The following is a 24429-nucleotide window of genomic DNA, read 5'->3' on the forward strand; positions in this document are numbered from 1 at the left end:
GTTTGTCAGTCAAAGGAGAACCTCCAAAAAAGGAAATATGTACTGTAGAGAGTGGGACATAAGTCTAGACACAGCACAGACACTGGCTTCAAACCCACTAGAATACTGACTAGCTCAGTGGCCCACCTGGCTGTCCTCTTAGTCCAGCCTCTCGTGTTCATGGGTGTCAATGGTGGGTGAGAGAATTCAGAGGTTGTTTTTTCTTTTTTAATAGGCCCTTAAATGGTAGCTTCAAGAGCAAATTTCATGCATCTATTGATATTTATAACTGTGTCCCATATTTGGAATTAATCAGAACTGTGATTTTAGCCAGAAAGCTTGATAGAAGAGTAAAATGAACTCGTCCATCACCTGCATAATAATAGAAATGCTAGTTATAGATTTATGGTGATTAGAAAGAAGAACACTGGCTTTATTGAAAATATTCAGGCACTCCAGGAATCTTGATTCCTTTAAAGTCCCCTATGGATGTCGTCCCAAGCTGACATCTTCATACAGAACAGTCCAGGCTATCTCTGACAGCCAGAGACAAGCTGGAAGCTCTGCCCCAAAATAAACTGCAGAGATTGAGCAAGAGCTTTTGAAAAACCAAAAACTACCTGTGATACGTGATTACTTTCCAATTGTTCAATTTTATCAATTGTTCTACATTTATATACATATCAATTATTTTAATTGATGTACATATGAACTAATTGAAGGCTCTAAGACATATAATTTAATAAGCTTTTAGTTGGGAATACATAACTTCCTTGGAGCATCCAGATTTTGAAATTCTTTAAAAAATATTTTTTCACAAGAAAATTCTTTTCAGGAAGCTCCAAACTATAATTTGAGGTCATGTGGTTAAAACCTCAGTTCAGTTTGAGAAGGCACAGCTCCTGCTGGCACGGGCTGACCACTCCAGGCACAATCTTCATTTGAATTTCTTTTAGGCAATTTTCCCTGACAAGTAGGTCATAGTCCCTGACAGGACACTACCATAGTGGCCAATTGTGGCCACCTGGGTTCAGAATTTCTAGTTTTCAGTATCTAGAAGTCCTTTTGATCAGATTAGAAATAACAAAAGGAATTCGCTGAGACGGCTTTGTAATAACCCTGTTACTTACTGAATTGTCTTTGGATATTTCTATACAGTTTACTGAAGTACCAAAGTAAGACCACTTTGTGTGATCTTTCAGAAGTACTTGTTTAGTTACTCTATTAGTTTACTGGGGCTTCCATAACAAGTACCACAGGCTAATGGCTTAACCAACAGAAATTTACTTTCTCACAGTTCTGGGGGCTAGAAGTCTGAGATCACGGTGTTCACAGGGTTGGCTTCATATGAAGCCTCTCTCCTTGGCTTCTAGATGGCTGTCTCTCTCTATGTCTTCACATAGAGGTCTTCCTTCTGCACCCTAATTTCCTCTTCTTAAAGGAATACTATTCATATTGGATTAGAGTCTACCTTAATACCTCATTTTACCTTAATCACCTCTTTAATAAAAACCATATCTCTAAATATAGTCACATTCTGAGGTATTGGGAGATAGGCCTTCAACATATGAATAGAAGAGGGGGAACACAACTCAGTCCATAACAGTTATAAATCTCAACTCATTAGAAACTGGTTTCTCATTATCCGCTGGTTGCTGGACTCAGCATCTCCCTTTTGCTTTCTGATCCTTGATTTCTGTGCTTTATTATTAGTCCCTTTTGGTTTAGGTCATCCCAACCCTGGTCTTTTCTTGTTGGCTGCAGAGATTCAGACTTAATTGGCTCATGGATAAGACCTTTTATCCATTCTGTGACTGTTCTCTGCCCCTGTTGCTATTATTGAAGTCTGTTTACTCTTTATATGTCTATTTTTCAGCTGTTTGCCCCTCTTATAGTCTCTGGGCTTCTAAACTCAAATTCATTACAGTGTTTTCTATATTAGCTCAAAACCAGGAACAGCCCAAATGTCCATCAGTAGTAGAATAGGTAAATTGTGGTATATTCAGATGGTGGAATACTGCGCAGTGGTAACAACTTTGTACATGGATGAATCTTACAATCATAATATTGCATCTTTTGCCACCTACTTCATAAGGACAATTAGGCCATGGAGCCCAGGAGCTCAGCAAGAAAACTTCGTAGTTAATTAATATTTATTGAATACCAACCAGGTAACGGGCATCGTGCAGGTGTTTTTATAGATACTCTTATTTAGCTCTCATAAATTTCTGAAATAGATAGTTTTTCTATCCTATTTTCAGAAAGTAACATGAAGGCTTAGAGAGAACAATTTATAAAAGGGAGGCCTGGGACTAAATCCCTTGTCTTCTGACTCCAGTGCAGGTATTGGTGCCCATATGCCTCCTGGCCATCCGTCTTCCTGTTCCACTGATCATGGAGGCTGCACTGGGTCCGTTAGCTGGTAATCATCTCAACCGCACCTGGCCACACACTCACTGGAGTTCACAGCTCCAAGGTCTCTCCATACTTTCCCTAACTCTTGTCCACAAGGTGAGAGAGACTATTTATCCCCTTTCAAGGAAGCGGGAGGCATTAGGGAGGAGCCAACCAACACACTGCCGGTGACTCCCAGAGGACTGTCTAGATAAGCAGAGCTGCCCGAGTCTGATCCAGAATTACAGAATAGGAATTCCCAAAGCCTCAGCTTCTCTCTTAGAGCTGTTTCAGGGAAGTCAGGCAGATGGAGTACCTTAGCTGAGACTTACTTGACTAGAATTGGCCTAGTTTCTATAATTTACTTTTCTTACGTTATATCAACAAAACTGGGGCATTTGGTGACTGGAGAACAAGCTGGTAAAAACCCTGCACCTGCCAGAAAATAAGGAGAGCCGCAGAGAAGGGTACTGAATACTCAGGCTCCAAGGCTGCAACTCTTGTTCATAAATTAGTAATAGAATTTACCTGAAACATTAATAAAAGGGATGAGTTCCAGCTCACTAGCTAACAGTCCTCCCCTAGAATGAAAACAGATACAATCTAATTCTATCTTGGGACATCTGGGTAAATTTGCTATCTCAAATTCAATAATTTGGTAACAATAGACTTATCATGTGGTCTTTCCATTTATTTTAAGAAGTTGGCATAAAGTTGGGGGATGCATCTAGTCCCTGATAAGTAAGTTTCACAGAAACTGTTTCATGGTCTTAACCACGTATTTACCTACAAGGACTCTTATTTATTGCATTTATTTTGGACATTTTTCCAATCTTAGAAAAATCTGGGAAAGACGGGAATGATAAAACAAACTTTTGTGCATGGTTCCTCCAAATTTCCTTACCACCTACTTTCAACATTCTAAGATCTTATATACTACACCAAATTGGCTACTTGCATACCCTTAGAAACCAGACCTCAAGACTTCTTCTAATTCTTCTCAGAAAGAGGCCAGGTCTCAACTTCCCTACCACTAAAGCACCATTGATTCAGACTAGTCTAAACAACTACCCATACTGGTGATGAATGATTATCATAACACTTCACTTTCTTTTGAGTGTTGGGACAGCCATCCATTTGTGCAAGTAAGATTCAAGCAGTCCGGAGTACTTGTATTTGGGAAGACATTTTTTGAAAAGAGAATAATAACAAAGTAATTTTTAGGACTTTGTGTTTCTAGTTCTAACCCCAGAAAAGTTTGTTTTGCAAATAATCTGAGATATCAATAAGGAACTGAAAATAACAAGGGTAAACTTTAATTAAGATTACATTTTAATTTACAGATTTCACACAATCATTAAAAGCCTCTCAGATATAAATATATTTATAAAGATATAACTTTAAATAACAAACCTGAGATTTATCATACAAAAAAATAAAATAATACCTCATTCTACATTTATTTCATAATTATCAAATTTGTATTATTTATGTCTTCCTCAGTATAAGGCTAAGCAAGGTCAAAAGAAAACAATTTTTTTAAACCAGGCCACTGTAAGAAGCAAAAAGTTGCTTGTAGGTGCATAATAGAGAAGCTCAATATAGAGATAAAATAGGTTCTAAGTAATTTAGGGCTGCATCAGTTAGAATAAACCTGTAGCAAACTTCACTAATTCATAGCTAGTTAATGGATGAATGAGAACTGAATGCTGTTACCCTGACCATTTGTCAAGAAAGCTTGCTAAGCTCACAGGGTAAATAAGCCTCAGGGACACAGTGAGAGTGAGATGGGAGAATGTTTAACCTTCTCAGCAGAACAAACAAATGACAAATTGTGGACAAATGGATCTCTTTAATTAAAAATAAGTCTTATCTGTCCTTCAAAGCAAATTTTAAGCATCTTTACTTGGCAACACTTTATTAATATTAATGAATTTTTATTAGATGCTTGAAACTTTTATTTATTTAACTCTTTAAGACTTTTTATCTAACTCAAATTCACTTCCTATCAAAGTTGCCATATTATATGATTTCAGTATATTAAATAATTTGAAAAAGGCATCCAGTACTTGTATTTATTAAGTAAACTTAAGTGTCTATTGCTATACTTAATCGTGCAAAATGGCCCAAAAGAAATAAGCATGACCTCTGCCCACTCAAGGCAGTTTCACTGATGAGACACAATCAAAAACATTTTGTAAGATAAGAATTATAACCAGGTCCCTGGGAGGAGCTTAATCTTCATGCACAACTCAGGAATTTGGAGTACCAGGCAATTCTGTTCCTCGCTTGAGGAACAAAAACAGGAAAAAATGGCAAGGAATACTTTGGAACCAGTTGGTGACTCTGGTCATTGAGGGTTTTTGGGTTTTTTGTGTTTTTTTTTTTAATAAAAGTAGAGACACAGGTTGACTCAGCTTCCTCAGAAGTACTCCTGGATGGTCAGGAACACACCCTGAGGCAGGAAAGAATGAAGTGCTTTGCCTTGTTGCCTGGTGGAGAGATTGCATTTTCTGAGTTTTCTGAGTGTGTTTTGAGAATTACTGAGGTAAAAGCTACTGATTGGGCACCCAGAATGATTTGATAAGTACTGTGAGGGGAGACTCCCTGAACCCTAACAAAAATATTGAGAGCAGCAGCAGTAGCAAAGGGGCCTGCTAGGGTGGGCATAGCCACGATGGATGTGCTGTGGGGGTGGTGGAAGCAGCCACTGACAAAAATAGAGCAGCTGGGGATGACGGAGAGCAGCTGCAGGGACAGGACCACAGCCCTGGGGATGCCACACTGCATGTCGAGAAGACACAACCCAGGATTGATTTAGGCATTAGGCACTGTGGACACAGTACAGAGGGCCCAAGCTATCTTTAGGTCCATAAAAATGTTTTAATTTAAATCTCTCTTAAAACAGAACCCCAAAAATGATTGTTAGAATAATGAATGTATAATAACAAATCCAGTCTGGATTATATTTGTCTTTATACCAACAGTCGTGAGACATGATTTTTAACTTTTCTTATGGAGAAAGGGGACTGTGAAGGCAAAAGTGTTAGGACCTGTGAAAGTCATCATAGCCCCTGCACCAATCACTCAGACCAAAGAAAGTCAATGTGTATGTGGTGGGCTTGGAAATCAGGTGACTTTTGTGGGTGGAGGTTTAGAGTTAAATACTGTGGAGATTGTTTAAAAAAAAAATAGACCATAGAGATCGTTATCCATGACTTTCTACCACGCAGTCTCGCCCCCCCACCACCACCACATGCAGAGCCTGGAAGGGTACAACAGAAAGTGCCAGTTAAGCACATGACAGACGCCAGGGGCACAGCAGTTACATGGTAGAATGAAAGACTTCTTCGAGTTCTTAGGATAGGTGATTGGAGAAGAGTGCATCTGTCATCTGGAAAAATAATGCTGTGGAAGAAAAACAGGATGGTAAGGAGGAACTCTATGCAGGTTCAATTGAAAGCCCTCTTTTTAAATGCCCTGTGTCATTATTTTAAACAGAGAGTCAATTTCTTCACTGCAATTTGACTCTCCTTATTAAGGAATCAGAAATCATGTTATTTCTAGCTGCAAACAGGTCCCTAAACCAATAGTGAATTCATTATGATTTGTGAATCTCTAGTTGAGAATTCTGCCCATGCTTCCTAATTGTTTACACCTAAAGCTGTGCTTCCTTCTGTATGATTAGAGACAAGGATGGGACCAGTATGCCCAGATTTAGTTCTATTTGNGCAAACAGGTCCCTAAACCAATAGTGAATTCATTATGATTTGTGAATCTCTTGTTAAGAGAATTCTGCCCATGCTTCCTAATTGTTTACATCTAAAGCTGTGCTTCCTTCTGTATGATTAGAGACAAGGATGGGACCAGTATGCCCAGATTTAGTTCTATTTGTACCACACTAAACATTTAGAGAATATTCTGTTGAAGGAGGGAAGTAGGGATGAGTTGACTGTAACTCTGATAGAATCAGCAGGGACTGAGCCCTCCTCTATGTTGGTAGTAAGCTACAGGAACACACAAAATGGGAACGGACACAATATGGTAGGCAGGGATCGCCAGCGTTCAGAGGATACTAGGAAGCATTGCTCCGACATTTTCCCACGTTGGGAGTTTGAAGACAGCATGACACTTACCATGACATTTACCTTTCCAAGTGAAAGAAGGTTATCCTGGCTCTGCACATGAGAGACAAGACAGCCATCAGAAATTAGCCTTTATTGTGGCCAGTTTCCTGCAGGTGCGTGTAAGTCCATCATCCAGAATTTATGAGATACACTATTTTCAGCTATATGCAAAACTGAATATCATTTCACTTCAAGCAATGTTGCTAAAATAATATCAATAGCAGGTATTTGTTTGCATATAAGTACATATGAAAAAATATGTGTAATACATTCATACTTGTAAAGTTGATGGTCATTTGCCTATTCTTAAAACAGTCATCCTAAAAGACTGTTTAATCTCCAGTTTGTAAATATGAAACATTGGGAAAATGCATGAAAATGTCAGTATTGTTATTTTTATTCTTTTATGCCTGCTTTTTCTCAATTTTTGGCAACAGTGTGTATTAATTTTTATAATTAGAACAAAAGGAAGTCTATTTTTTAAATTCATATATTAGATAATTTGGGGTTAGCAGAGATGTTTAATACTGTAGTCTTTTACTTTTCCCCTAATTTACTATTTTTCTATTTCTTCTTTTGAATAGCTCTAATGAAGACACTCTGGGTTATTGTTGATAGATTAAGAATAATAAACATAATTTTTAAATTACAATCTCTATAGTAGCAGTAATAGAATCTGCAACTATAAAATTACTAATGAATGGGCCATGTAACTGTGGAATTGCATATTTTAAGTATTTCAGGCATCCAAAATTGATGTTGGGAAAATCCTAGTAAAGATGTCATTTAATAGCATTGAGTTAACATTTAATAAGAATTAGAGTGATGCTACAGCTTATAAACCTAATAAGATCTACAGAATAAAAAGAAGTATGTATACATGAAATCTGTTAGGTTAGTTTTCCACAAGGATAAAAGAAACAAATACATTTTGTTCCCAGTATGCTCATGAGTGAAGTTATGGATGGCTGATTCTTACTGACCATTACACACTGAAGAAAACATTTTTCAAAAAGTTTACTTAGATCCAGACTCTCTATACTGAAAAGTAACCTGCATTTATGGCCATCAGTGAGGGGGACATGGGAGAGAAGGAAGCACACAGGCTGGCAGGCAGCTCGGCCACACACGAGCTTTGAGGCCTTGGCTAAATCACACCATCTCTGAGCCTCACTATTTACCTAGCAAAGATACTTTGTATCCTACAGAGCTTTCATGTGATCGTAGAAACAAAAACAGGTAAAACACCTAGCAGAGTGCCTAGCACATAGCAGCTTCTCCAAATAATTTAGTTCTCCTCCCTATGAGACCAACCTGCAGCCGATACCTTCTCATCCAAAGACATCTGGTAGCTTCACAGCCTGAGAAGATCCTGTGATTTCAGTACTTTGTACTCTGTTGTTTATATACTATAGTAACAGAGAGAAGTGACCCAAAATTGGGTTTTCTTAATAAATGTTGATATCACTCATACACTACCTGCGTTCCATTCATTTATGCCTGTTCTTATAATAGAAGTTAATAAAAAGATTATTTTCAAGAATTATTATTTGTTAGAACAGCTTTCATTTTATATATTTCACTGGTGAGGAAACAAAATGATAAAAGAAACCAATGAGTATTGAAGAAGTTCCTACAGCAAATCACCAAGAAAAACAGAAATTTCTCCATATGGTGATATTTTCCAGTCAAAACTATCTCAAGAAATTCAATAAGGAAGTGGGGAAAGGTGATTTTGAAGTATTATTTGAAAAATCGGCTGAAATAAATTACTGGCGGGTGTCCCAATGTGATAATCAACTTGTAATGTTTCTCTGTTCTTTTCTGTTGCTGCTAAGAATTACATAGAAGCATACAGGCTTAGTGTAATCTAAATCCACTTATATGCTTGAGAGTGTATTTCATTATTGCCGTCTCCATGTTGTTTCAGATAATAGATTAATACTGAGTCTTCGGCGTGGTTATATTTAGAAAATTGAGCTTGAAGTCTGGGTAATTATGCATATATAGTTGTTACAGTGTATTAAGTCACTGACTCCATAAAGGAAAAAGCTCGTATGGGTGTGTTACTGTCGGCCCTGCAGAGCTGCTGATAAGCAAAGTTGTATATTTCTGTGAATTGCCAAATCAATTATCAGCCAGGTTCTGAATTCTAGAAGTGTTACCCCACAAGATAAATGGACAAGTCAGAAATAACACAGCCTGATTTGAAGATACCAGGTGGAGGTGGCAATATGGTCTAAGGGAAATCTTGCTTTGATATATGAGTGTATTCATTTGATTTGGCAGTGGTTTTAGACACTCTATCTGGAACCACGGAGATGTCATTGTGGCAGACCTTCCCATTCTGTTCTCAGACTGTACCACACTTGTAAAACAGTAAGGCTCACGGGGTAATAACTCAAAGCCAAAAGGCTATAAAGAAAAAAAGTTGCTAGCAGGCACTAACATGGGTGTCATGACTCTTTTCAGGTAGTAGGTGTAACCTTGAAGAAAAAGTGGCACTGTCTTCAAAAAAGTGACCTGACCCTGGCTTTGGTGGGTTTTTCTGCAAGAAATAAAAAGCACCGCATGTGTTTATTATACATCCTTTCTAGCTGACCACTGCTTTGTTCTAGAGTTCAGCATGAAAGGACTAATTTTTGTTTTGTTTTGTTTTTCGTTTTAGTGAAATGGCATGTCCGTTGCTAATTCTAGCTATAATAGTTGCACATGTGAAAAATATCTGTATATAGTTTATGATTGGTAGCATTTCAAATAAATGGTATATTGAAATATTGCCCTGAAATTTTTTGAGATGCTTATCAATTGACATTTTTTTCTTAGCCCAAGAACAGATTCTGAATTATTATTATTATTTTAAAATTATACCTTGTAACGTTAGATTTGTTCTTTTAAATGTATTAGGAATTTAAATATAAGCATGCCACTTTGTTTATTGCTATATTATTAGAACTTCTTGGAGCATGGAAAGAATTCTTCGCAAATGATTTTACTCTTTTCAAAAAATAAGCTGCAAAGATATTTGTTAAACTATATTTAGTCTGTAAATGAGCGTAGCTTTTTCAGATTTATCACTTTATAGTATGTAATGCTTCATCCAAATAATTTTTATATTTTGGAAAAGGGTTAAATAGTGCCATAATAAATATTTTCCCAGAATTCAGAATTGTATGCATCTCTGTTTTAGGAAGTTCACATTGCTTCATCAAGAAAAAACCTGGGATCATTATGCACCCCAATTTGTTATGCAGTAAATCATTGTTTTTCTTTATTTTTCCAGAAGTCAGTTATTCTAAGAATCGTGGCCATATAAACTTTTCAGAACACATATGGAAATTACTATGTTATACGTGCTAAATAAATAAAATCTCAGTATTGATATTCCATCATGGAGATAACGCATCACCATTCAATAATGCTAGTTCTGTTAAGTCAAAACAAACCAAAGAAACTTTCAGCCTTGTAAAGAGATCCACACATTTTAAAATCTAGTAACTGTAGAGAAAGTGTTTCTTTGTTTTCGTTAATAAAACCTGCCACTCATTACCTTTTATAAAGGCAATGCCTGAGAAAATAGAGTTTTGCTCTCTAGAGTAAACCTACCTTCTAAATACTTAAAGCCCTGTGCGAGCCCAAGATCATAATGTAATTCCATCCTTTTTGGCTGCATGGAAACGATCAAGATTTCTCAATCTCTGGAATTTGACCCTAGCTCTTAATTCCCTTTCAGATAACAAACTCCATATGTCCATTTTTGTATCTTCGCCTATGACATCCCTATATGCTAAATTTGTATTTTAAGTAGATTTACAACACAGATACTCTCATATGTGCTCTTAGCATAAAATTAGTTTCTCTAAGGAAGCTTTGCCCAGAGACCTGAGAAAATGGAAGTTTTTGTTTTTTAAATGTTTAAAGATTATTTAATTTTTACATAGTATTAGATGTTTCTAATTGGGTTGGGAAGGTGATATTTTGTTTTGTGTTTTTTCCATTATGCCACATCTACTCACAAAAACTTAATAATCTGGTAAACTTAAAAGACCAAAAGCCAGCATACCCCTTTACAGTCCAAAATTATGCTTGTATGAGACAAAAAATGTGGGGATATATGTATCAGTGCTTCCATTATTAGTCATCCTTTGTTTATACTTAGATTTATGGGATTCTCCAATTAAAAGGCATTTCTAAAATTCTATTAAAATTCTTTTGTCTCAAAAACATTGAGAGTTGAAAATTTTTTTCACCAAGGTCATACCATTTCCACAAAATACACAAGCTGGGTGAATTTCTGGGATGTTAGGCCACTGAAGAATTTTTAGAGGGTTTATGACACTTTTACTCTTTTTATGCCCAAGCCACTCAAAAATGACCGACTCCCAGCAAAATCCCTCTGTGGAAATCAGACACTAATCCTGATCCCTATCTCAGACTCCTCACTGTCACGGAAAACATTTAAGGATGTTATAGGAACAGTTAGTAAATGAACATAATAGGCAATCCATAGTGTTTTTAAATCTATACTATAAAAATTATGTTCATATCATGTAACTTGCCTTAAAATATATTATACATATAAAATACTATGTTAGAATTAAATATATAATATGTCAGCTGTAAAGGTGGAAAAGTAGCTAACTAAAAGTTCACAAATAATCTTTTTTCAGATTTTGTGTGTTTTCTCCTCAGCCAAAAGCCTCAAGATTCACTTGCAGCAGCCTACCTCTTCATTTATGTTGGATTGCTCTTTAAACATTAGAGTATCTTGTAATAATAAGTTAAAGATTTCTCCTGACACAAGTCATTGTTGATTTCACTGTTATAGGGAAAAGGCTCTAGGGCGGCAGATAAGGCTGTTGCCATGGTGATGAAGGAGATACCGAGGGAGGAGTCTGCTGAAGAAAAGCCCCTCCTAACTATGACATCACAGGTGGGCAGACCCATAGGGTTCCTGTAGGAAGCTGACATATGTTAATATATCAGACATTGTGATTTTTAACTAGCAAAAAAAAAAAAACCATTAACTTGAACCAATTTTTAAAAAACACAGTTTCAATGAAACAATTATACAATATAAAATGAAAAGCAAAATTGCTAAAAAAAAAAAAGGAAAATTCCATCATTTAGTTATTTGTGGATATTAATTTTCATTACTCAACTTTAGTTTTTAAAAAATGTATGTGCAAGTAAACCATGTTGCTTCTTTATAAAGGAATCTTGTTAACAACTTTGGGAAAGAAATAACAATTAAGCTAATGGTACATTTGAACAACAACCAAAAAAAAAAAAAATCAAATTCCTGTGAATAAATACAAGTTCTATTGTATACATATGTCAGTTTACCAGTAGAATATCTAAATTTTCTGAAATGTTAAATATATTTATGTTGTGACTATGCATACTACATATATGTCTATACATATTTATGTGGGTAACTGATTTACAGGAATGAGCCAGAAGTCCCTGAGTCCCCATGCAGAAAATGGCATTTGTAACCCCTCTTATACTAGTGACCTTGACAACAAAAATACCATCTCTATTATAAGCGCATGAGAGCCATTTTCAGCATTTATTATAACAAGTATAGAAAAAACTTTGCATTTGTATGCAAAGACACGCTGAGACTGTGAATCCTGTATGTCCTCAGGGACTTTTGAAACACCCTGTAAAATCCACATAAATATGTATAATATACTCATCACCACTCTGTGGAACTATCAGTTTTAAATTCTTAAATGAAAAATATTTTTACTTGCATTTATCTTATAATTTAGATTAGATTGTTATCTTAAACATTTCTTTTTCTCTGTAATGCAATAGTAAATGCAGTGATTCAGTTCCAATTATATGAACATGTCTAGAATTAGAAACATGTCCATTTACAGTACTCATGAAAGGCATTTATATCAAAAGCTAAATTATGACAACTTATTTTTAGAATATCATCAGATCACATCCCCAGCTGCTGCCAACATGTGTGGATTTATTTTATTCTAAACACTGTGTTGTAAGTAATGAAAATCATAGCAACATACAACAATCAAAATTGAATAATAAAAAAGTTATCAAAGATTCCTAGGACTTTGGGATAAATTTTATATTGTGAGTTTTTTATCCATGAAGAAGAGATGCTTCTTCCCAATCACACATAGTAGTAGTAGTTAGAAAGAAATTTGCTTTATATTTACCTAGGTGTCCATTCTTTACTTAATTTACATAGTAAAACATATACAGTTTTACGTTGATCTCCTGTCCTTTGTAGAATCCATGTCCAAGATACTCAGTTCACTGTTCCTCAGGTAAATATTATGGGAGGTGAGAACTAGTTGGGAGTTCTTGGTTAACGACAGCCATGTTCATCAGTAGATAAGAGCTACCCAGATTTGCCACTAGCATAGTTGTGCTATAACATATCATTCAGAATATCACAAGTTAGGACAGGCTCCAGCACCCAAAATTCTTTTCCCTAAACCATGCACTGCTATATGCTTTCCAGTAATCCCTTTCAAAGGTCCAAAATTGCCATTATAACCTAAGCTTGAATTTAAAATTTAATGCAAAATAAGATTTTTGATTTTTTAATTTAGAAAAGAAATTGTGATTATTACCATTTTTTCATATTCAGAACATTTGTGTGTAGCAAGTTCCTTCTTTAATCCCTGTCTAATGTTGCACTGACTGTTTTTGAGGTACTAGTTACAATTTTACTGCATGAAGATTATGTAATGCTTTCTTTGATGCATCATATTCTTGTTGCATACTGGCTAGTTTATGAATCAGCAAACCGAGTTCTGATTCATAAAATGTAATGCACCTGTTGTGTTGATAATTTTATGGAATTAATTCAGTGACAGCTGTAATACAATTATTTCTCAGTCAAATGCAGCTTTATTAGTTGACATACTTTTTCCACTATATACAAGTGGCTTCTTCCCTGCTATGCACCAGTGGCGTGCACAAGCCAAAAGGCAGCAGAATGATCTGAAAAAGTGAGTACTTCTCATAGCAACCATAGCATCCAATCTGTGTACCATACCACATTCTTACTTGTTATCCTGTGTGAATGTATTAGTGTCTTGAAACATGTTTGTCCCAGCATCTCCTGTAAAGCCCCTTATGACATAGCACTACATACTGCTAAATACATTGACTCATCCTCATCACTGGTATGTCGATGCCAGCTGCTCATTCATAGATTCCAGATGTCTGAAGCTAATTGCTGCTCTCTCCATAGTGTCCTTAGGACAATCATAACTGGTTAAATACAAAATAAGTTCTTGAAACCCTGGGTCCCTAACTCATTTAATAACTGTTCAGTCAACAGGTTTTAAGTATAGAATAGCTTATATTGAAGAATTTTTTTGTATTATGTGATTATTACAATCACTTTTAGAGGGATTTAGCCAAACGTACTCCAGTGAAGTCATTTATAGTACACTGAACAAATTGAACTAAAACAGAAGAGCCGGCCAGGTGACCTGAATTCAGAAATTGCCGGGCCCCTGAAACTTGCTTTTTGTCTAATTTAATTCTTAATTCTGTATTAACAAACAGTATATCAAGCACTTCGTAGAAGCCCAGGTTCATGCTGTCCTAGACTAACACTTTAAGTCAAGCAGTATGTAAACAAGTGTGCATTGATGAAAGGTCTGAAAGAAAAATAGTATGTCCTCAAGTCTCTGGGGAAAAAAATTTCTCTAGGCCCGTGCTGTCCAACACAGGGTATTGAATGCTTTGTGGCTCCCCACAATTGAGACGTGCTCAAAGTATAGAATACACACCCGATTTTGAACACTTAGCCCCAAGGAAAATAATATAAACTATGGCATTAATAATGTTTATATTGATTACATGTTGAAGTCATCATTTTTGGAATATATTGGGCTAAATAAAATACATTCTTAAAATTATTTTTCAACTTTCTTTTCAATTTTTTAAAAGTGCTACTAGAAAATTTTAAATTATCAGGTTCTTATGACAGTTCTATTGCATAACACTCCTCTAAACTATAATAGTATAAGTTAAGTTAATAAGTTGAGGATAGAAGGAACAACTATGTGCCAAAGGATTGATTATATCAGAGAAAAAAATATTTTTCTTTATGAGAATGAAATTATGTTAGCAAATATTTTTTTCTCATAAGGAACCACCAAAAGTTTCCATTTTAACCACATCCCCTGCTACCTTTTTTTAGCAAGATATATCCTATTCATTTCTTGTTGTAGGGCACAGTATCTTAAAACTATGTGTTTCAGATGTCTTCTTGCTAAGGGAATTTTTTTTTTTTTTTTTGCAAACTCAGCCTGTGTTTCTATCCATCCCCACTCCTTAAACCTTGATACTGATACTATTCTTGTGTCTGATAAACATAAAAAGAATAATGTCCTTGATCGAAAAAACATTCTCAAGGCTACAATATAGCCTTGTTTGGATTCCTATTACCAAACTGAAACAATTGCTTTATGTTCTCCTGCCCGCCTCCGTGTTAGTACTACCCAAGCTGTAAACAGTTACATCTGTTCATTTCCCCATGAAGAGAGTCACATTTTTTAAGTCTTACTATTCTGTCAAAAAAATATTTATAGGTTGACATTTAGATCAAGTCAAAGAGTTGGAAGTGATTACATGGTTATCCTTTACTAGAAGCGCCCCGGGACCCATATTAGCAACTGGGGTGGAGGGAGGGGAGCAGAGCAGGTACTGTTAGTACTATTATCAGCTCACAAGAAATTAATTCTGTCGGGTGTCAGAGTTACTATGACAAAACTCTCAAAGTCTGAATACTTAAAGGATGCATACTAATGATTTAGTTAGTTGTCTTGTCTTTTCAATGGATTGAGTCAGTTAACTCAGTTTTGATAAGGTCACTATTTTGATGGGCATCGCACAAATTTCTGAACTTGCATAGGACTAATAAAGCCATAAACAAGTAGTTCAATTACAAAATTATGAATGAAAACCTACTTAAAAAATGACACATACTTTAATCAACAATATCACAAATAATAAAGGAATTTTCAAAATGTATAAAAATATGTTGAAATCATATTTATATTTTTACACAGAAAATATCTTAATTTTTTCCTATTACTTAGATGAGGTAAGAGAGATAGTATATAATTACAAATTTTTTAAGTCAATAGTTCAACTGAGATACTTGTCAACTGTTTTTTTAACTTACTAGCCTCAGTGTTTTAACTTTTAAAATTACTCTTTAAGTTCTAAAATGTCTAAAACTAAACACAGAATATTTCACTTTAAACCAAATAACAGTTTGAGATCATCAACCTGAAGTGTAAAAGTATGGGATAATGGATTATTACCATTTACAGACCTTGTTCTATCATGTAAAATGTATTTTGGTTTGGAGTTAATTCTTAGTGAGAGAAGTTATCACAAATCCTTAGCTCTGTATTTTTTAATGGAACACCTAAGCAATGCACTGTTTAAAGGTAAATAAACTTAGACCGAAGTCACAAAACAAACTATACAAACATACACTGGAGTTAAGTAACAGGCAGTGTTTAAAGGCAAAATAATCCACTTTCATCTTGGTTAAATATTCCCCTGTAGCTTAGATTACATAATAATTTAATTTTTTAACACTGAAATTAGAGAAATTCAAGTTGAACTAAGGCACATGCATTTTTAGATAAAGTTTTAAAATAGGAAATAATTTATTAAAGCTGGATGTGATCGTCTGCATTCTGCTCAATACTAAACACAGTATTGATGTAAAATAAGAACCAATTTGGCCCCATGGTGGCTAATATAAGCCACATCAACTCACCGGTCTGAGTCACAAGTAAATTGAAGGCATTTGACTGAATATCTCATTCACAACCTATGATTACAAGAAAGCATAAAGGTTCAATAGTCTGTTGAATTCTAGATGACCGGGAAACCCCTCCATGCAAGTGCTCAACTGTCTTCTTACTCCTGCAGTTTCCTTTTGTTTCCATGCCCACTGACCACATAAGGTTTTCCCTCAAATCTTCAAATTTGGATCTCTGATTTAAAATCCCTGAGTTAGGTAGTGTCACTGGCCTCCCATTCGTATTGGTCCATTTCCTTCTTCCAAGGATGGCATGGGGCAGACCTATGCCCTTATTTTTCTCATTAGGCATTCACTCTTTGCATCCTTGACTATTTGGTAGAAGCCTTGCATTTGGAAATGAACCTTTAGGTAACTCTAGTTTTCCAAATTTTTAAATGATGTGACTCTGAGGGAACATGGACTTAGATTTATGGTTTAAAGCCTGCCAGGAAATTGGTAGACATTTCTGAGGACCACCAGCTTCTCTGTGAGTTGATCAAACCCAGTATGAAATTGAGGATGCTCATGTAATCTTTCTTTTGTACAATTCACCACTCAGTTTGACTATAAATCAGTCAATATTTATTAAACTGCTGCTATGAGATACAAAAGTTAACTGGATAAGGTCTCTACCCTCAAAGAGGTCATAGTCTAGTAGGGGAAAAACAGGTAAAACTAAAAATCTAAGACTGGGTAAAACCTGGGAATGTGGAGATGCTGTAAGAAGGCCCTCACTGCCTAGTACTGAAGAAGATTCCCAGAGGACGTGCTGGTGGGATGGGGTCCTGAAAGAGGAGTGAGAATCCATCACCGTTAGAAAGGCTTGAACTGATTTACAACCTGAGAAGAGGAATAAAGGAGGATAAGAAATGAAAATTTTACATGTAATCAAGGGAGGAGACAAAGGCCTTAAAAACTGATGAAGTGGGTCATTTTAACTCAGATATGGTAATCTGATCCAAACTGCAATCACTCTAACTTAATTATTTAAAAAAGTGGAAACGTTTTGACTCACCTTTTATTATAACATCAATATATTCTGTACTCAAAGGATGAAAGGAGGTAAGTTCATAAAGTATTTTCAAACTGAAAGAAGTAATTCTAAGAGAAAGTCAGTAAGTCATATCCTACCACTGAATAAGGAGAGAATAAATGGCATTCAATTTGGAAGCAAAGCTGAGGGGACCTCTGGGGGATTCAGTTCAGTTTGCAATTGTCCTTTTTGACCTGAAAGATTTACTTATTCTCAAGTCACCATAGGAAAACCATAAATTAGTTTGAAAATGAGGAGGGGGCCATGTGAAAAGCTATTCTTATCTATAAAAATACAAATAATTTAGTCTGGCTAAAATAATGATTCCCAAATTCATCAATTGAAGACACAATTCAAAATTGGACTGTTTGAGATAGATATTTTTATATCCTCAGTTTCTGCAAAATCACTATCCCATTTGGTAGGCATTTAATGATCCTCTTATATGAAAACATTCTATTCGAAGTTGTGAAGGATATGAGTATGAGTAGGACATAGCCTCTGACCTCAGAGCTTATAAGAAAAGGTTTCGTGATATTTCTTGTTTCATCTTCCATATCTCCCTCAAAACCAAAAAAAACTTTCAGTTCCCAAATTAGCTTTCCATGATATCTGAAATCTGGCCCTTCATCTTTTTCACCCCAGATATCTGCCACCATCCCCCACTCCAACCCCAGCATTTTCCAACAGTCAGACTGTGCTCCACTTTGAAAGACATGGACTCAGAAAGTAGTTTGTTATTTCGCCTTTGATTTGTATTTATGGAAGAAAGCCACAGAAACAGCTCAGTTATGGGAATTGGGCAGACCTAACAACTCCATCAGTCTGGGAGTGACGTGTGCTGAGAAACTAGACAGTAGGAATGGAAGAAATGCAGGCCTTATGAGGCAAAGGAGAAGCCATGCCTCAGTCCTGTGTTCCCGAGGGTCTCCCTAAACAACCTTCTCTTTGGAATTTCTTTCTTCCTATGCTGAGAAAATCTGAGAATGCTACAAGAACTTTCTTCAGAAAATAAGTCTGAAGTTTCATGAAGACGGAGGCTCCAAAAAAATCCTATTACCTTTGACAAACAGACCTGCCTAAAAGGACAAGACCTCTCAATTAACTGTGCCTTTTCCTTTGTTTTTCCATTTAGACATCTATGTCGACAAAGGCCTTTCTAGAAATCTTTTATCAAAATCAGACTGTAATTTTTTAGTGTTTACAACTAAAAGTATCTGCAGAGATCTAACACCCTGGTCTTCTAAAACTATAGTTAATTTAGGCCCGTTCCACACATCTACTCACAGAGCTGTGATATAGGAATAAATTATTAGTCCCTGTTTTTACAAAGGAATTTAAGTATATCCAAGATGAAGAAACCAATAAAGGAAATAAGACTTCATTTTTATTTCATATGTCTCTCAAAATACAGCCTTACAAATCAGTATTTAAAAATCTAGAGATTTTTCGGCACATCTTTTTCTTAGAACAAGTAGAAAGCTAGATGGCTATGCCCATTTTAAGAAAGGCCAATCTAAAAACTCCTGAAAAACTAAGACAGTTAATTTAGGAATTAACCACTTGCATATCATGAGTATATTTCTTCCCTTAACCATGGAAACAGAACTTAAGGAAGCCTGGATTCTAAGAGGTGCAAAATAACTGAAAGTAAATAATTGACTGCCGCTGAAAATCACACTGAAGGATTTCTGAAATTAGAGAACAAGCCAATGGGAAAAGACAACTGAATGGATAGAAATCTGTTTTACATATAGACTTTCAGAAACATCTCTACTGGTTACCTGTACAGTTAATATAAGTATTTTCTACTCTCCCCAATAATGCTTGTCATGTACCACAAAAGCATCCTAAGGAAATGTAAGGAAGGATATGTGCCCGTAGATGACTTGAGCTTTTTAAGAGAGAGAGGAGAGGAGAACATTTATCCACATACATACAGATCCGTGTGTGTGCACTTAATCGCATAATGCCGACTGCCCACCCTAACCAGAAGGTGTCACCTCAGCAGCTGAGCCCACTCTTCCGGGTCTCAGTAATGTTTCATCCATGTGAAAAGTAGGAACTGTGATTCAAGAGGTGTCATTTTCCACATATTGGAATTTAGAGAATAATTCTAAAACAGATCTAGGAGAAAAAAAAAGGCTTGAGCTTTAAAAACTGAAGTTGGCTGCATCGAAAATATGTTGACAGTGCTAAAAGGCTCATTCCCCATCCCTTGGTATTTTTTTTTCTTTTTTGCCCCTCCCTATTTATTTATTTATTTGTTTATTTATTTATTTATTTATTGGTAGGCTTGCTATTCTCATTTTGTTGCAAGGCTGCATTGTAATTCATCCGATTCTGCAGTTTAACAAAGCCCTTTGATACCTGTGTTCATTTGTTCTCAGCTGGTGAATGAGCAGCAAGAAAGCAGACCCCTCTTGAGTCCCTCCATCGATGACTTTCTCTGTGAAACCAAATCGGAGGCAATAGCAAGGCCAGTAACGTCCAACACAGCCGGTAATTCTTTCACTTTTAAAGGATCCTCAAGTAGGGATAATTTTCACTACAGTGAAATGCAGATTTTCTCTCTGTGACGCGTCCTAAGTAGAGAGTAATGTTTGCAACCAAACAAAGGTTGAGGACATACGCTCTTCCACATAAACTAACACATCGCTTTGTATTCTAAAAGAACCTGTAATGTATTTTACCTGACTAGCTTTGCTGAACAGTAGCGTGCCTTTATTAGCAATGAATCATTTCTCTATGCTTATCTCCATCTTTGCATCTCAAGTCATATTACAAGGAATCTTTCAAACAAAACCATTTGTTTCAGAGTAAGGTTTTTCAAAGTTCTGGCTGGAAATATTGTGTGTGACCAAAGTCCTGTAAGGTATAATGCAGGCAGCCCCTTCAAGTGGGTTGAAATGACAAAATTAAAAGTCCTAGAGATTTGAAACGTTATAGAGCCAATTTCATTTTTCTTTCATGTAAATGTGTTACTTGTTTCCTCTTAAGACAGCTTATTTGAATGGCCTTCTGTAATTAAACCCACCCAAACAGTGAACTGTCATCTGTATAGGCACGAACCTGTAGACAGTAGTAAGCGTTCATCCAGTGAGTAGATGCAGAATACCTCTGGGAAGAACCACACCTCCCCTGGACCCTCTGCATTTTCCAATTCCCACTGATGCTAAAACTAAGTCGCTTAGTCAGGGCTTACCCTGAGGGAACTACATAAGATCTGATGCAAACGCTACTTTTCACCTTCAGTATCGGAGGCAGCCTTTCTGTGTTGATTTTATTCAGTCAGCGTTCACATCCAAAGGCATGTTGTTCAAATAAGGATGAAAAAATGATGTTGAGAGTCATAGAACAAAGGCTATGTGTGATTGCAGGAGAGCGTTTAATGGAGAAAGGAGAGAACAATGATGTACTGTCTTGTTCAGTGCATTCCATTTCTCCATCTTGTCCTCAGCTTGCTGTCGCCTGCTATATTTCCATTATACTTTTTAGTAAGTGAAGAAAATCGTGGGTGAAGGAAATTGTGGTTTTTCTGAAATGCTAAAAATTACAACAGCAAAAGTAATGAACACAAGTTAGAGGCACTTCAGGCAGGAGTGTAGTCTGCGGTCTCTGGGGTCAAACTTGGCATTGTCAAACCCCAGCTGTGCCACTGAGCGACTCTTGTCCTTGGGCAAGTTGCTTAACTAAGTCTGTTTTAACAGGAACAACATCTATATCTCATAGGTTACTTGGGGAGATGAAATGAAGCAATCTATGTAAGCCCTTCCTTAACACCATGTAAGCTCTAACAGATGGTGCCATTACTGCTAGATATCAGTTTAGAAAAGCAGTATACCCAACACTTCCCTTTTCAGATGCATTAACTTTCTTTCTACCACACCAAAGCAATCATTTTCTAATTTCAACTATCACTTCGAGCGATCAAGCAAATAAAATTGTATTTGGTACATTTAAGCAGGAAATTAAGCAAGTTCCAATCCTACCAGATCAGATTTATCCTCTTTATCTATGAAACTGGAGCTCACCCCTCCAAACTGGAGAGCTACCCTTAGAAAAATACAGAGGATACTTGTGTCTCTAATTTCAGGAAAATCCATGAGAATTGGATGCACTGAGAAGTTCCCACTGTTCAAAAAAAAAAGCTGCAAAGCATAGAATTCTCAGATCTTGATTCCAGTACATTCTGCACTTTCCAGCTCCCACTGATGCGAAAACTAAGTCATTTAGGAAGGGCCCACCAAAGAGAGCAATCAAAAGCCACTTTTCACCTTGATTTTTCTAACATATAAAAGAGACAAAATATTGGAGGAAAGAACTCAAAAGAATATGTAATTTCTTATGATTACAATACTACAGTATTGCCTTCCACATTCATTTTCTAGGCTATTATGACAAAATACCATAAACTGAGTGGATTAAACAACAGAAACTTATTGTCTTACAATTCTGGAAGCTAGAAGGCCAAAACTAAGGTGTCAGCAGGGCCATCCTTTCTCTGAAGGTGCTCAGGAAGAAACTGTCCTAGGCCTCTTCCCTAGTTTCTGGTAGTTCCTTGGCTCATGGCAGTGAGACTCCAGTCTTCATATGACATTCTTCCTGTGTGTATGTCTTCCTGTGTGTGTCTGTCTCTCTATTCAGATTTCCCTTTTTTATAAGGACATCCGCCATATTGGATTAGGCACCTACTCCAATAGGACACATCTCAACTAATTCTATTTCCAACAGCCCTATTTCCAAATAAAGTCACATCTCAAAGTACTAGGGGGTTAAGACTTCAACATATGAGTTTTGGGGGGAACACAGTTTAGTCCACAACACCCTCCAAAGCAGAGGTTCAAGAAAAATGGTATTTCAAGACTGTGTGGTTTTCTTATCTTGTCCTCAGCACTCAGTACCTCTGGGTCACACAGATTTTTATCCTAAAAGAATACTCTTGTTTGATAGTATTTTTTAATCTTAAAAGTATATCTCAAGTCAGAAACACTATATACTTTTAATACCTAAAAAATATTCTTTTTAAAAAATATTACAGAACCATTTGGTATCTCAATATGCAACATTATTGTACATCTTTAAACAGGAAAAATTTTATCATACAAACCCCTTGGAAAGAATTCTAATCTGGCCCAATAATTTTATAGCTAAGGTTTCTGGGCAAAAGATATGGTTATCATTTTCTGTCCAAATTTTTAATAAAAAATAGTAATTTTAAATATAGCATTGTCATTTTATAGAATAGTATGAAATTATATTGAGGAATCAGGACAGTCATTTAACTCCAAGTATCTGTTACATCCCAGGTATTATTTACATCTTTAGACTTACAGAATGGATATTAAACAATTTTGGAGTAAAATATGGAAGAAAACCTGCTTCAAGTTTATACCAAATCAATCAAGAAGAAATTTGAAGAACTTTATGTTAAGAGAGGCATTTATACTTGGCATTTTCTTCTAATGAAAAAATAAAGCTATTGTGCCACCATCATAACATTTACTTAAATATCTGAGGAATATAGTTCTTATATAAATTAGCACAAAATACAATATAGATAATATTTATCTCTTCCAAATGATAGGGTTTTTTCCTCTACTGATTTTAAGAGAACATATCAATCTTCTGCCTCATAGAAGTTCTAAATTATAATCTTTTTCTCAAGGATTTAATTATCTTTTTTACTTTCTGCTTGTTCCTACTTTAGGATTAACTTTTTGTCATCCCATAGTGATAATATCAAGCAGATCAAATAAGGATGTTTTTAATTTCTTTGCCCTTAATACCCTAAATTATCTTTTAATTTATCTGTAATCTAGATGATAGCTAATTCCTTGGCCCTCTCAAACTGTATCCCTAGATGGTAGGTAGGCTAAGATCATTGCTAATATCCTTGATTTTAAAATGACAAATGAATGTATATTATGACAGATGCATATAACAAATGCTCAGAACGTGACTAGACAATGGATGTTTTAAGATCATGATTACATTATAGGACAACTACTTACTATAAAATTTGCAATAATAACTTGTTAGTCTGTAATCTCCTAAAAAATCTAACATATGTCAAAGTACAGGAAAGATTCTTTCCTAAAGACCAAGTAAAACAGGAGGTCCCTAGTTTACATTTATCAATCTGCATGATCCAAAAGAATTTTATTCCTCATCTTGAGCCATTAGATGGATAGTTACTATAGAAGAAACATTTTTCATAGTTTAAAAAAATAATAATTTCATTCCTTGATATAAGACCTATATACCTCTATAAGAGACCCATATATGGATGGGAAGAGTTACCCTTAACAAAGTTCACACTCCTGTCACAGCCACCTAATTATATATTTTAATTGCAAAATTAGTGTAATATTTACAAAATACATTTTTATGAACCCCAAGTAGCAGTGAATCCAATGGCATGCTTCTTGAGAGAACTTAGAAATTGGGAAGTAGCTTGGGATGCCTGGGTGGCTCAGTCAGTTAAGCATCTGCCTTTAGCTCAGGTCATGATCCCAGGGTCCTGGGATTGAGCCCCGCATCAGGCTCCCTGCTCAGTGGGGAGCCTGCTTCTCCTTCTCCCTCTGCTGCTCCCCCTGCTTATGCTCTCTCTCTCTGTGTCAAACGAAAAAATAAAATCTTTTAAAAAAGAAGAAAAAAAAAAGAAGGAAAGAAAGAAAGAAAGAAAGAAAGAAAGAAAGAAAGAAAGAAAAAAAAAGAAATTTGGGAATTAGCTTTAATTACATAATCCAATAAAATAAGCAAAAATTCTTTGAATCATTTAAGTGCAATGTATCTATTTGACATCACTGGCAAAATCCTTCCTAAGGGAATTTGCTTTGTAGCCTCTATATTAAAGAATACATGTTTCTAGAATGCCAGGGTAGCTTACAAAACAGAACAGAGATCCCATCAGCTCCTTGTGGCACATTCTGTGACTGCACCAGTCAGAGCTGTCCCTTGATCTGTCCTCTCTGACCACTCCATGTAGATTTATTCATTAAAAGAAATTCACTAAAAATCTAAGGCTCATTGTCCTATAGTGGTGTAAATAGCATTGCACTTACCATCAAAGC

General features: G+C 35.8%; 1 protein-coding gene across 10 annotated transcripts in view; it reads left to right on the top strand.

The window, feature by feature from the left end:
• The window catches only part of PEX5L (peroxisomal biogenesis factor 5 like), a 235470-nt gene that overhangs the window by 122888 nt on the left and 88153 nt on the right, over nt 1–24429 (top strand). For 4 of the 10 annotated variants that reach the window (XM_019794215.2, XM_019794234.2, XM_034662433.1 and 1 more), the window contains exons 3-5: nt 8973–9038; nt 11329–11433; nt 19744–19855. In XM_019794215.2, the coding sequence (XP_019649774.1) occupies nt 8973–9038; nt 11329–11433; nt 19744–19855 (283 nt within the window). The remainder of the gene's footprint in view (nt 1–8972; nt 9039–11328; nt 11434–19743; nt 19856–24429) is intronic. The other 6 variants (XM_011218574.3, XM_034662449.1, XM_019794221.2 and 3 more) reach the window with 2 other exon arrangements.

This window comes from Ailuropoda melanoleuca, chromosome 1 (genome assembly GCF_002007445.2).
Source record: "Ailuropoda melanoleuca isolate Jingjing chromosome 1, ASM200744v2, whole genome shotgun sequence".
Taxonomy (NCBI): domain Eukaryota; kingdom Metazoa; phylum Chordata; class Mammalia; order Carnivora; family Ursidae; genus Ailuropoda; species Ailuropoda melanoleuca.